Source organism: Aspergillus aculeatinus (assembly GCF_003184765.1).
Source record: "Aspergillus aculeatinus CBS 121060 unplaced genomic scaffold BO66scaffold_34, whole genome shotgun sequence".
NCBI classification, from domain to species: domain Eukaryota; kingdom Fungi; phylum Ascomycota; class Eurotiomycetes; order Eurotiales; family Aspergillaceae; genus Aspergillus; species Aspergillus aculeatinus.
In genome coordinates this window covers 82253-95842 of record NW_020291503.1, presented here as the reverse complement: position 1 = coordinate 95842, position 13590 = coordinate 82253, and the positions used below count along the sequence as shown (strand labels likewise).

General features: G+C 55.1%; 5 protein-coding genes across 5 annotated transcripts; 3 read left to right on the top strand and 2 right to left on the bottom strand.

Moving 5' to 3' along the window:
• Nucleotides 1-2897: 2897 nt before the first annotated feature.
• Nucleotides 2898-4467, top strand: BO66DRAFT_421528 (uncharacterized protein). Its single transcript, XM_025649963.1, has 3 exons — nt 2898-3097; nt 3151-3585; nt 3651-4467. The coding sequence occupies exons 1-3, from the start codon at nt 2989-2991 to the stop codon at nt 4307-4309; spliced, it is 1203 nt and encodes a 400-aa protein (XP_025502277.1). The 5' UTR covers nt 2898-2988; the 3' UTR covers nt 4310-4467.
• Nucleotides 4468-5636: 1169 nt separating this feature from the next.
• BO66DRAFT_455090 (copper acquisition factor BIM1-like domain-containing protein) lies at nt 5637-6575 on the bottom strand (the record flags this gene model as incomplete). Its single annotated transcript, XM_025652058.1, has 3 exons — nt 5637-6166; nt 6246-6317; nt 6377-6575. The coding sequence occupies 3 exons, from the start codon at nt 6573-6575 to the stop codon at nt 5637-5639; spliced, it is 801 nt and encodes a 266-aa protein (XP_025502276.1).
• A 1497-nt stretch (nt 6576-8072) lies between these two features.
• On the top strand, nt 8073-8846 carry BO66DRAFT_472661 (uncharacterized protein; the record flags this gene model as incomplete). The annotated part of the gene is made up of 3 exons (XM_025652969.1): nt 8073-8312; nt 8401-8618; nt 8676-8846. Exons 1-3 carry the CDS (start codon nt 8168-8170, stop codon nt 8844-8846), a joined length of 534 nt encoding a protein of 177 aa, XP_025502275.1. The 5' UTR covers nt 8073-8167.
• Nucleotides 8847-9495: 649 nt separating this feature from the next.
• On the bottom strand, nt 9496-11395 carry BO66DRAFT_472660 (uncharacterized protein; the record flags this gene model as incomplete). Its single annotated transcript, XM_025652968.1, has 6 exons — nt 11207-11395; nt 10664-11066; nt 10452-10601; nt 10231-10401; nt 10043-10168; nt 9496-9988 (listed from the first exon to the last, which is right to left on the bottom strand). The coding sequence occupies exons 1-6, from the start codon at nt 11256-11258 to the stop codon at nt 9496-9498; spliced, it is 1395 nt and encodes a 464-aa protein (XP_025502274.1). The 5' UTR covers nt 11259-11395.
• Nucleotides 11396-11989: 594 nt separating this feature from the next.
• On the top strand, nt 11990-12859 carry BO66DRAFT_393061 (uncharacterized protein). Its single transcript, XM_025647668.1, has one exon. It carries the CDS (start codon nt 12145-12147, stop codon nt 12652-12654), a length of 510 nt encoding a protein of 169 aa, XP_025502273.1. The 5' UTR covers nt 11990-12144; the 3' UTR covers nt 12655-12859.
• Nucleotides 12860-13590: the final 731 nt, after the last annotated feature.

The following is a 13590-nucleotide window of genomic DNA, read 5'->3' as shown; positions in this document are numbered from 1 at the left end:
CAGGCTGCGTGCTGCGCTATCATCTCCGACACATACGAATGCTTCTTTGCAACAGGCAGTAGATGTCACATGGCGAGGATCCTTTCTGATAGGCCACAATCGTAAGCGCTAAGATTACTGGCCAACCCAAACAGAGCCTAGTTTCGGTGAAGCAGTTCCTTGTTAGGGGTAGATCTGAGCGACGATGGTTTCCCTCTAACTGAGGTGCTGTATGCCATCAGCCCTCGCGATCGGTCCTGACCTATCGGGGGTCGAGGAGGAGTTTGAAGATGAGATGAGTGAGGGGGAGAGAATTTCCAAAGACATCATCTTATTTTCGATTGGCAGTCCTACCATCGAAGCCTCCAAGCCACGCGTGAAGGCTAGAATATGCCAGGAAGATAAATTTGGACATCGGCGGACAAGCGCGAGTCCGATCCCCGGATTAGCCGACTCCTTTTCCGTGTTCGCGCTGTCACTGCAGTCAGTCCCTGCGCCTTGCACATTTCCTTGAATGGCCGACTTCGTATTCATTTCCCCCTGTAAATCTATTTTCCGGATCAACGAATGCATGTCTTTACTTTGCGATCGTCGATCATGAATCGGGTGAAGATTCTCAACCTTTCTCTTCAAGATACTTGCTGAGGTTCACAATCAGAAGAGGTGTGGTGTCCTGCTTTTCGCTTCACTTCAGTTCCCACGCCTTCTCGGATTGTCGAGCTTCCTTTTCTGCGCGAAGAATACTTCCAAGCCACTGGATAGCTTCGAATGGTTCGCTGGCTGTAAGCCCCTGTCCCCTGAACAGCGCTTGGAGATTTGATCGGTCGATCCGGAGATTAGTAATCGTAATCCACTCTAGGCAGTCAACCCCGAGGGGTAATTCCCCTAAACTAATCTCCGATCCATTGAAAATGTCTTATCCAGTACACAATCCATATATAGATGTTCGCAGCAGCTAATCATGGGCGCTCTAAAGTATTTAAGACATTCACTGGCGCCAGTGGACTAGTGCAATAACCCCGAAGCTACTTATGCTATTTGCACCGTGCAAATCAATAGTCCCAAGGGACCTCGGGTAAATTTCGTGCAATCGCAGCTATGTGTCTCTGGGCTGATCGCTTAGGGGTAGCTCGGTGATCGACTGATGGCTGATCCCGCTATGCGCGCAATGCAGTCTCTGGAGAGTCAGATGCAAGCGGGAGAGTTGTGTTCCGACCGTGCAAACTGGGATCATGTGGTGTGGCCGTGGTTTTTTGAGCGGTTTCTCCGAGAACACCATCGGGCAGGTCGATCGACCTCCCGGATTTATCCTTAAGCGAAGAAAAGGTGACCATCAAGCGAACTGTGGGTGAGTTTGAGACATGCCTTGAACTAGGATGCATAGTGAATATACCATTGTTGAAGGTGCCTACTGAGTTCCACTTGTTAGCAACAAGTGTGTTGGTCGCGCCGGCTTCTTGTCCCTGTGTCTAAGGAGACTCGTGTCAAGGAAGCCAGATGGTGGTCTCAACATGACTCATTCATTATCAATTTGGCATCGCCCGTTAGTTCACTTCGCTCAACAATTGGACAGATGTCTTCCAGGTTCGCACCGATAACTATACTCTGAAGTGAGCCGAGGGCGCCAAAGGGGTCACGGAGAGAAATCCCTCGGAGATGGTAGGAACAAGCTTTGGCTAAGCTTTGGGAGATATCACTTTCGAACGAATCGAAGGACGACTTTAGAATCTATTCCAGGGGAAGATTTATCAATAAGGCATTCGCAGCAATCAATTGCAATTATATGCACCTATCCTGAGCATGTTAGGGGTATAAACCAGGGGACAATTGGTGCACGAGACCGGAATATGTGGCGCGGGGGAGCCGAGGTATTTGCGGATCCTTATCAGCAAGAATTGGAGAAATGTGCGCACAGGACTCGAGGAACCACGATGGTCTGAGCAGCAAGACAAGGAGAGAAGGCGGTGTTTCAGAGCCAAGTAAGACATTCACCCAAAGTGCGCCAGAAAAGACCAGAAAAGGGGCTACGTCATCGACCCACTTGAGAAAATTCTGTGTTTTTGATAGATGGCTTGGCACAACCACACTTCAGCACAACTACCCCTATGAAGCCGACAACTGTAGGACTGGGGTTTTGCTGCTTGAGGTCAGTTGCAATATCGCAAAAAACCACTTTTCCAATTGTTATCAACACAATGGACTGAATGCTGATTCACAGTGCCGGGGTGGTGTCGATCAGTCTGATTCGTGTGCCGTGCTGGAATGGCCATGGCAGGACACGCAATGCCCCTGAGATAGTCCCAACGCTAGCAAAGCTTGGCTGGGTTCGCTCGCATCCCACTTCCAATCGTTAATATCGCTGCCTGCATCGCCATGGTTAGGCTGATGGTCCACCTCGCTGGAGCTCTGCTTCAACCACAGGAACGCCTGTAGAACCAATAACCTATCGACTGCAGAATTTTCTTCCTCTTGCGGTGGAGATGTTTCTCATTCTCTGTTATCTCGCAGATCCAGTTGGCCAATGGGGAGGAGGGATTTCCTCCTCTCCGCTAGCCCTATCCCACGCTTCTCGTACCCGCCGTCAGTGTTCCAGTGTTCCTATCCTTGGATCTGCTATCTATCGCACGATACTGGTTTAGTGTTCCCATTGCACAGCCAACTCCGACAGAACGAGTTACCGTCCGACTGCCGGCTTGCCTTCCCCCCGATAATTCCGTGCTCGGCTCAAGGTCCCCGAGGAAGATTTTGACTGATTTCTTGCCCCATTTGTCCCACACGTTCCCCCTTTCCTGCTTCCTCCTTGGTTCGCTGACCCCAGTGGATTTGATGTCATGTGGACATTCAAAAAACCCCCCCCAAAAGAGCGTATAATTATAATGGATTTCCCCGCCCCCCGGCACCGTTTTCAGAACTGAAACGTTGCAGCGGTTTCAAGAGTCCTTCTTCCCCCCCTCACCAACTCTTCCTTGTATAGAATAGTCGGTTGCACGCAGTGTCGCCTCTGTAACGATGCGCCACGTCTCCGCACTGTTCCTAGCCGGTCTGGCCGCACTTGCTTCGGCCTCCACCACCTGTAGTGCCGACAACAAGTGCCCCGAGAGCGCACCCTGCTGCTATAGTGAGTTGGCAATTACTCGATCTTCCCCCCACCACGCTAATAACCATCCGCAGGCGGAGTATGTGGTGTCGGAACATCATGTCTGGGCAGCTGCGACCCCCTGATGTCGTACTCGCTCGACTCGTGCACGCCGGAGCCCATCTGCAAGAACCAGACCTACAGCTGGAGCAACCTCGACGACACGGTGGCGTACGACCAGTACCTCGGAAACTCGTCGCAGTACGAATGGAGCTGGAGCGGATACCCCAAGGTCGAGAACGGCAGTCTGATGCTCACGATGCCCAACCAGACGACGGGCAGTCTGATGACGCTGAACCACTACATCTGGTACGGCAAGGTGTCGGCCAAGATCAAGAGCAGTCGCGGCGGGGGGGTCATCACCGGGTTCATCCTCATGTCCGACGTGAAGGATGAGATCGACTTCGAGTTTGTGGGGTACAACCTGTCGAGTGTGCAGACCGACTTCTACTTCCAGGGCGTTGAGAACTGTACGTGTTGTCTCTTTTGCGTGAATGGGCTGTGACACGCGCTAACTCCAACTTCTGTCTCGCAGACACCAACGAGGTCAACGCCGCCGTCTCCACCGGCAACACCTACAACACCTGGCACACGTACACGATCGACTGGACGCCGGAGCAGCTGGAGTGGCAGGTGGACGGGGTGACGATGCGCACGCTGACCAAGAACTCGACGTACAACGCCACCTCCGGGATCTACATGTACCCGCAGACGCCGTCGCGGCTGCAGATGTCGCTGTGGCCCAGCGGGCTGAGCAGCGAGGGCGAGGGGACGATCGAGTGGGGCGGTGGCCTGGTGGACTGGAACAGCGCCGACATGGAGGAGTACGGCTACTACTACGCGCTGTACAAAGACATCACCATCGAATGCTACAACCCGCCCGCGGGCACCACCGTCGACGGCGACGTGTCCTACGTCTACACCAGCGACACCGGCCTGTCGGACCAGATCCTCGTGTCCGGCAACAGCACCGTCCTCTACAACCTCGAGGACACGGGCCTCAACATGACCGCCGGCAAGCAGACGACCGCCACCACCAGCAGCAACGGCACCTCCGAGTCTAGCTCCGGCTCCTCCACCAGCACCAGCTTCAGCGAGGGAACGACCTCCAGCAGCGTCGCGAGCTCGTCCTCGTACGTCCAGGGCTCTTCCCTTGCTGCCCTGAGCGCGGCGATTCTTTTCAGCTTCTTCTAGGCGAGGATGAAGTGGACCGTCACCACTCACCCTCCTTTATTTTTCATCACCCAGGGGGATTTCCCCCCCTTTTTAAACCTCTTCTAACCACCCCTTTACGATCCTTATATACATACTTTCGATTCAAGCATGGCGTGTACGGCGATTTTTCAGATGAGCCAATAAACTTGTATTTATATTCTTGAAAGACTAATGGTAATCCCATGAAATTCATGTTGTGCAAATATAGAAGAGCAGAGCAGTCTGTCGGGTTCGGCTACGGTGGATATGCTAAGGGTTCGCGTGCAGGAACATATTCAGTACGGCGTCTATCTTCATCTAAATGTCTCTGGTTTGGGAATGTAGGCAATACAGGTGGAGAAATGTTCTCGATTATGTGAGGACCATTAAGATGCGCAACTCGCGTTGAATCCACTCCTTTTGTCATCAGGAATCCCGGGTACAGTGACCCGACTTGATCACTCCCAAAACACTACGATCCATGAGGTATGGGTTCTGATTGAAGTAGTTGTATGATATCTGTCAGTGTCTCGTGTGTGTGTTACTTTCATACTTTCCTTCGTGACCCAGTCAATCAAGTCCCATACAGATCTGACTGTATGTACTGTATATATCCCATCGGTATCTGCTCTATGATGACTCGGAGGCAAGCAATGGAGTCGACCGACCGTTCAAGCATCCACATCATCATTACTTCGCGATTCCGCCAGCTGGAACACCGTTCTGACGAATCAGGGACTGCCACTCTTGTCCTTGGTAGCTATACCTGCATGAAAGAACGTTTTTGGGGATAATCCCCAATGACTTGTTAGGCCGAAAATGCCTGAAGCTGGTGCACTTGTGTAGATCTTCCCCACACCATTAGGACATGTTACTGTGTGTGTTTACGTTTAGTAATCGGCTACTCAATAAGTTACCATCTACTCTCGGCCTTTGCCCGGGTCTTACTGTCACTAGAAAGTGAGCAAGTACTTTGTGAGTTTATTCCGATAGGCTTAAGGCTCTCAAGCAAGCTGGAAGACTGCCTCAGCCTGTGGTCATGTACCAGGGGAAAGAAGAGGAGGGTCCTAGAAAGCGTGTGGCCAATGGTTCTGATTTTAGAGCTCGAACATAGTATCGTTAAATGAGTTTTCAGAATCGACATATCGACCTCATCAACTCGTATCATTTATTCATCAATTACCTCCACATCAGCACTAGGCACTGTACCTATCTTTATCACCCCACCAATCCGAACCCCCCCCAACCCCAAACCATAGACTACCACACCACCATCAACATAAGCATCGCACATTCATTCAGTTGAACATAAATCACGTCCCAACCCTCAAGCCTGAGCCCCCTGCCGTCCCGCCGTCGAAGCCGACCACGTCTTCTGCACGGGGTTCATTATATTCATCGCGACCGCGTGCTCCCGCTGCGCCTTCTTCTGCCAGTACCGTCCCAGCACGAAGGCAGCCACGCCGACCAGCGCGGCGCCGACCACCGTGCCGACTACGATTCCTGCGATGGCGCCCTTGGAGAGGCCGCTGGATGCGCTCTTACCACTGCTCGACGACGAGGAAGACGAGGACGAGGACGAGGACGAGTCAGTCGAGGTCGCCTCCGAGACGTTGAAGCAGGGGATCGAGGTGTCGAAGGAGGCAAGCGGCACGTAGGTGATATCGGCGCAGGCGTAGTAGGTCTCGTTGCCGTCGTTGTCGAAGTCGGAGACGTACTTGAGCTGCAGGGTGGCGTTGGAGCCGGTGGTGATGGTGGAGGGGGGGTTGGGGACGGAGTAGCATTCGTGGCCCGGGTCGAGGTCGGGGAAGTTGCTGCTCGAGACGATCGTGCTGAAGTCGGAGTTGCTGGTTGGGTCTTTGTGGATGGCGTTGTTAGTATTTGGTGCTTTGGAAGGAGGGGAGGGGTTTGAGAGAGAGGCGAAAGGGGAGCGTACTGTTGTCATATGAGATGGCGAGGTTGACGGAGTAGGATTCTGTTTGAAGGACTAGGGAGACGGCGCCGTTGGCTGGGGCATAAGTTAGTTTGGAGGTTCGTGATGGCTGTTCATAGTCTGAGGGTGCATACTGAGAGGAAACTCGGTTCGGTTGGTGACGCCGGCTGAGGAACCGCAGGGGGCAGTGCGGTCCTGCGCCGCGCCCCAGGCACGGTCTGGTGGCCACAAGAACGCAGCGGCCCCCATGTCCGTGGCTTCTGCGGCGAGAGTGCCAGGGATGACGAGGCTGGCTGTGGCAAGCAGCCCGGTGATTAGGGTGATGGGAGACATTGTGGAAAGTGTGGGTGAAGGTGGCAGGTGATGAGGGGTAACTGCTCAAACCCTAGGCTCAGAGGAAGGGGATTCTGGAATAGAAGGATTGCTGTGCTGGTGACCGTAGCCAGCGGGCACGCATGGCCGTCTTATAGGATCGGCATCCATAGTATCCCTTTCTCGAAAACGTTACACCCGTCAACGGCCCTGGTGGAGTGGTTGCAACCTTCGCTGGAAGAACTCTTCGCCAACCCATGTGATAAAGATCCGCAGTGGGTTGCAAGACGACATGTGCAGGTCGGAACTCCCCAGTGAGGTTCCGACCACCGAACCCTGGCTTGGGCTGTCCCGCCGAGTGGAGATGACAACACCGAACCCCTCCTGCAGTGTCACCTCGCCAGGAGCTAGTCAGCAACTAGGTACCAGGAGACACCAACCGGAAGAGGAAAGCCCGACATCAGATCATATCAGATTGATAAGATCCTGGTCACTCCGTTCCCTTCCGACCACAAACATCCTTGTCCCAATCCAAGAATTATGTCCGAGGACAAATTGAGAGATGGGTCACGCGGAGATTTTTCCCAATCACTGCATCGGACGAGGGAACCGAACTTTGCTAGCGTGCTCGGATTTTCAATCTGATAAGATAATAAGTGGGCCGTCAGCAGCCACGGGCCCGACCCAACCACGGCACTTCAACTATTGGCAAGAATTTCCTGTCTTGCCAAGTCCAGAAGTGTTCGAACTAAGGCAAAAAGATCCCTAGGCAGCGCTGGGTGCTGTTAGCCAAGCGGAGAGCTGACACCTTGACCAATCGTTGGCAGCTGGTGCCGCTCCATGCAACCCACTCGACGACTCGGTCACTACATCACACCAGGGTTTGTCCCAGCGCCCGCGAGCTTTTGCCAGGAACCTTACCACTTCTGTCTGCACTAACAGACCCTTACCACGGGCCCTCGTTCACCTGCACGAAGGATCCGTCCTAGCCACGGAGTCCGGATAAATATTTCCAAGTCCAACGCCAGCAGCATGATGCGCTGCTATCGGTTCTGGCCTTCGAAGCCGAAATGACTCCGACCACCGACGCCAGACTTTTTCAGTCTACACAAGGTATGGCGTAAAAGACGATACCACTATAAGCATAGGAATGGAACTTGGAACGAAAAAAAAAAAAAAAAAAAAAACAGATCCTGCAGCATGGAATTGACCTTTAGCGCCGTTGCCTGCGTGATTAATTTATTGAATACGGTGGAATGGCCAATCCATGTAGTATCTCGCCCACCGAACCCACCGGCTGCATCACACAGGGTATCGAGCTAGCCCTCCCGCTAGAGCTATAGTGGGCGATACTTGCGAGGTTGCCCGGCGGGCGTGGGTGCTGGAAGTATCCGGATGCAGGTGGTCCGACCAGTCCCTACCACCTCGCCCGAGGTGGAGGGTTCGTGATGCAGCAAGCTTTTGGAGGTTGAATATAAGCGGCCTGTACCCTACGCTCCCCTCTCCCCAAAATTCCCGGCACAACCAATTTTACCCTATCTCGTGTCTGCCATAGTCGCACGCATTCCTTCTCAACCAACCACCCTCCCGTCAGAAACAGCCGAAACCTCACAATGCACCGCTTCATCCTATTCGCGACTGCCCTAGCAGCTCTGTTCACCTCAACCCTGGCATGGAGCTTCCCATCCAGCATCCCCCTGTTCAGAAGGGAGGACATCTCCCCCGGCAGTCCGCTCTACGAATGCCACGCCGATTGCGGTACGTCCCCGCGCATCGAGCCCCCGCGCTGCCCTGAACCCACAATTCACCCACTACCATCCCCGTACATCCCTAACCCAAATCACAGGTGGGGTGATCCTCATGTCCCAGGACGACACCAACGCCACCTACTGCTCCAACGCCACGTACAAGACCGAGCTCAGCGGCTGCCTGGAGTGCGCCCTGACCTACAACATCTGGCAGTACTACGGCGACGACGTCCAGTCCGCGGCCGAAGCGTGCGGCGACAGCGCCACGCCCAGCGCCTCGTCGGCTGCAGCGAGCGCCACGGCTGTTGCGAACTCGGTATGCGTCCCAGTATCACTCAATTGACGAAAGCTAATGTGTCTGTACCGGGTGCAGACTGCTGCTAGCTCCGGGGCGAAAGCCACCGGCTCGTCCTCGGCCGCGTCCAGTGGCTCCGCGGCTTCGGCGTCGGCCACTTCGATGTCTGGGGCGGCGGGCGCGTCGATGAGCGTGGGCGGGATGCTTGTTGCTGCTGCTGCTGTGGTTGGGGGGGTTGTTATGGTTTGATTTGTCTCTTCTGGATGGATAGATGGCGGCATGTTGTGGCGTGATGGGTGGGTAGTGGGTTATCTCGGTCGCGCTGTCCCTCGCTTATGGTATGCTGAGTGGTTGCTGTGGGTGAGATAAGTAGGTTGTGTGTATGTACTATAGTGCAAAGATTTAATCGAGCTGCTTCCAATAATCATACATCGTTCTTGCTCCGAAAATGTCTCTCTGCTCTCAAGTCAATCGGATGTGAACGCGATGCTCAACTAGACGATAGTACAGTACCTGTGTTTGATGCGTGAGCGAGGAATTGGACCGGTCGTTGGCTGAGCGGGTGATGGCTGGCTTCCCACTGCGTCGAGGGAGGTGCTGCGAGCAAGCTCTAACCATCACGCATCCGGAAAGACTTTCCTGCTATTCATTAGTCTAGATGTAGTTGATCGAGGGAGACTGAATCGCCATGCGCTCCAAAGATAAAGATAGTGACAATGCTGGCATCTCACCATCCCCTACCATTTACATCCCACTGCCCGACCCGCGAATAGAGGAAAATTGAATATGATCTATCCCACCACCCCGCTAAGCAAATCTATAAATATGTATGTAAAGAACTATATACAACGAAATTCCGAAATTCTATACCACGGACACTCCGACACCGACCAAAACCTCACCCCCACCGCGAATAAGGCGGCGGGGGCTCACTCGGCACGACCACCGCCGCGGGCGCCACGGCCGTCTGGCTCTGCCGCCCCTCGCTGTCGTCGGCGCCTCGCTCCATCGACCCGCGACTCTGACTCTCCGCCTCCCGCCGCTCCCCACTGCTCACCGGCCGCAACTCCAGCGTGCTGTTGTCCTCGCCCGTACTGGTCCCGGCCCCCACGCCAGCCCCGACCGCCTGCTTCCCCTTCCGCTTCTTCTTGGCGAGGGCGTGTCGGCGGCGGTAGATGGCGATGCCGGCGACGGCCAGCAGCAGCGAGGCGCCGACGCCGACGCCGACCCCGATGCCGATGTTGCGGGCCAGGGTGGATTTCTTGGCGGGCGCGGCGTCGCAGTGCTCGTGGATGACGCTGGTGTTGGAGGGGATGACCTTGTCGCAGTTGAGGTGCTTGGAGGAGCTGAGGGAGAAGGAGTTGACCATTTTGAGGGAGGAGAAGTCCGTGCTGGTGGGATTAGTCTTTGTGGACGGGGTGGGGGGGACAGGGACAGGAACGGACCTGGTGATCTCGCCGGTGACGGTGATGTCGTCGGCGTACTCGAGGCTGGACAGGTTCACGGCGAGTGGGGTCCAGGCTTCGATTAGAATGTCTGCTGTGGCGTTCACCAAGGATGGAGCGGAGATGCTGGGGGTGGGTGTCAGTGGTCATGGTGACGGTGAGTATCGAGGTGTAGAGAGGCTACGTACGTATCAATAACGCCCCGCAGTGAAAGGCTACCATTCATGTAGCTGAGCTCGGGCACGGAGAAGTTGAGGTGCTGCGTCGTGTGCACGGTGAAGCCCGCGTCGTAGTCGCCGTAGCCACTGGCGGTCGCTTGGGTGATGTTGCCGGCAGACGCCAGCACCGGTAATGACAGACTGTTCGGGGTGAGCGACATGGTCGGTTCTTGCTGAGAGTAGGAACATACCTGGAAACATTCCCGCCGACATACAGGCTTGCCGCCTGCCGCAGTGCGGGCAGGTCGATCTTCATTATCTGGCTCGACTGCGTATCACATCCCGACTCACCACAGATCGAGGATCCGGTCGTGATGTTCTCCAACTTGGACAAGTCGAAACTAGACACCCCACAACGTTACAAGCTGGTTCAGATAAAGAAGTCATGTGACGGGGAACCCACCTGATGCCACTCCCCAACAAGTTGAGGTAGCTCACATTCCGCAGATTCGGGGCCGACACGGTCAGTGGGGTGCGGCTCTTGACGGTGAAGACCTCGGCCGTCTGCAGCTGCGGCAGCGAGATCGACCGCAACGAGGAGGCGTAGCTGAAGCCCGCCACATAGAGGGAGATGAGATCCGGGGCCTCGAGGGAGGTCAGCCCGGTGGAGTTCTGGACGGAGAGGCTGGAGGTGATGTTGGTCAGGTTGTGCACGATAAAGCTCCCCGTGTAGTTGGAGCCCACGACCAGATCCCCGTAGAGGGTGGTGCAGTTCTGCGTCAACTGGTCCAGCTGGTCCTGCGTGTATATCACAATCCCCTGCCCGTATTCGTCCTGCTGGGCGTTGCAGTCCTGCGCGGCGATGACTAAAATCCCGAGCAACCAAAATGTCAATCATGTGACCTTTGACCCAAAAGTGAAACATGGGCAACAAGGAACAAAGGAACAAAAAAAGGTAAAAAAATAATAAAAAAAAAACACGTGGATCATAATCGAGCTTGCTTACGGTTCGCCAAACCTACGGCCACCACCACCACGAGGGTGGACAGCAGATTCATTTCTTCAGTCGGTGTGTTAATTTCATTCAAGATTGGAGGGATCGATGGATGATGTTGTTCATTGCTTAAAGGGAAGGGATTGGGGAGGGGGGGGAAAAGGTCGAGATCCCGGATTTTTCGATTTTTTTGACGCGCGGCTCGGGGGCAGACCCTTTATGTCTGCCTAGGCCCTGAGGGACTCGTCGGGGGGGGGAGAGGGAAGGGAAAAGAGGAGAAGGGGGACAGAAGGGCGTTTCGATTTTCGAGCCACTTTGATTGCGAAGCGGGGCGGCAGGCGACAAGAACATCCTGACTTGGGTTTAGTCGGTGCTGGATCACTGTGGCGCAGCGCATTTGACTGGTCCAGGGGGAGAATACCGGGTGGGGAGGAGGTGGGAACGCCTGCCTATCGGTCGGCTAACGATGGGCCAAATCCAATAGTTGGTTCCAGCTGGGAAGACGTTAATCCCTTTCAAGCCAGTGAGCAGTCCCTATTTCCTCGTGGGTTTCCCTGGCTGGTCTGGCAGGGCTGAAAAAGTTTATTGGAAGGGGTTCAATGAAATCCCTGAATCTGGTGCCGAGTTTGACGGCCTGACATTTTGGGCCAAGAAGACGGTGATGGATGGTGTGGTGGACGGGCGGCTGTGGCTGTGGATGAGGCTTTCGGTCTCCGGAATGACTCGGAGTTAAATACCTTATCCAGTATTGCTGGATGATATCATCAGCGTAGACAGTCGTCATCGATTTTCGAGCAACAGGGCTGCTGCGACGCATATTTATCTGATTGCTGCGGTCGTCCCGACCCTTCCAAGCTAAAGGTTTTGTGGCCCACCCTGTTCTAGCTTACACAAGTGATACCTACTCCGTACATACCAACCTTACCCAAGATTCTACCACCAACCACACAATGCAAGCCGCAGTCAACTGGCCTCAGAAGTACCACCCGGGTACAACCGAAAACTTCGTCTCCAACGAGGTCTACGTTCCCGGTACCACCGTCGAGCGCGTCTGGGACTACCTGGCCACCATCACCAAATGGGAGTCCTACTACGATAACGTGGGCCAGATCACCCCGCCAAGCTCCGGCCCTGTGCTGCACGAAGGGGACAAATTCTCATTCTCCACCTTCGGATTCCCCCCGCTCCAGGCCGAAGTGCACGAGTCGGTGCCGCCCACAGACAACAAGCCGGGAAGACTCGCGTGGCGCGCCTGGCAGGAGGGCGACGAGGACACCGCGCTGGATATTTACCATGCGTGGATCGTGGAGAAGACCGAATGGGGGGTGATCCGCATCCTGACGCAGGAGTCGCAGATCGGGAAGCCCGCCGCGCAGCTGGCGACGCAGAAGCCGAACCCGATGTTGAACGGGCACCAAGCGTGGCTGGATGGGTTGGCGGAGATTGCGCGGTCGGGTTGATGGTGACAGAGCGCATGATGGGTTTTGTGCTTGTTGACCATGTTGGCCGTCTGGTATCTACACTGCGCTCAGACCGTGCCTTCATAGATGTTCCAATCTAAATAATGTGTAGTAGGATCATTGTGTTGTGATTCTTGCTGTATCCGTGTTTCAGAATGTAATCGTTCTTCATGTCTAAAACAATCGTCTCTATTGGGTCTGAACACTTCAAATTCCACGTCTACACCAGCGGGGCTCTGCAGAATCTCTCCAGGACATTTCGCCCACTACCACCTCTTCCACCTGCAACGCTGGCCATCATCCTCTTCAAGCCCGATCCTCCCGCACCATGTTGCGATACGGGTTATTCGGGTCCTGCTCCTCCTCCTCAGCGGAGGGGATCGTCTTGCGCACGCGACAAGGGTTCCCGACCGCTACCGAGAAGGGAGGAATATCCTTGGTGACAATGGAGCCGGCGCCAATCGTCGACCCTTCCCCGATAGTGACGCCCGGGAGGATGACCACGTTCCCGCCGATCCAGCAGTCGTTGCCGATCGTGACGGGGTGGCCGAACTCGACGAACTTGCGGCGCGACAGCACGCTGACGTCATGGCCGGCCGTGTAGATGTTGACATTCGGGCCGAATTGGACGCGGTCGCCGATGATGATCAGGCTGGTGTCGAGGGCGGTGAAGCTTTGGCAGAGGAATCGTTAGCGAGAAGAGGTAACTGGACGAAGACGGTCTGGGCTAACTTGAAGTTCATGAAGCAATCGCGGCCGATGCTGATGTTGCAGCCGTAGTCGGGCATGAAGGGCGGCTCGATGAAGGTGCCCTCGCCGACCCGGCCGACGATCTTCTGGAGGAGCTCGAAGCGCCGCTCGGCGATCTGCTCGAAGGGGACGGACTTGGCGTCGAGGTTGTTGTAGTCCTGGGCCACGCCGCGGGCGCGGTGTCGG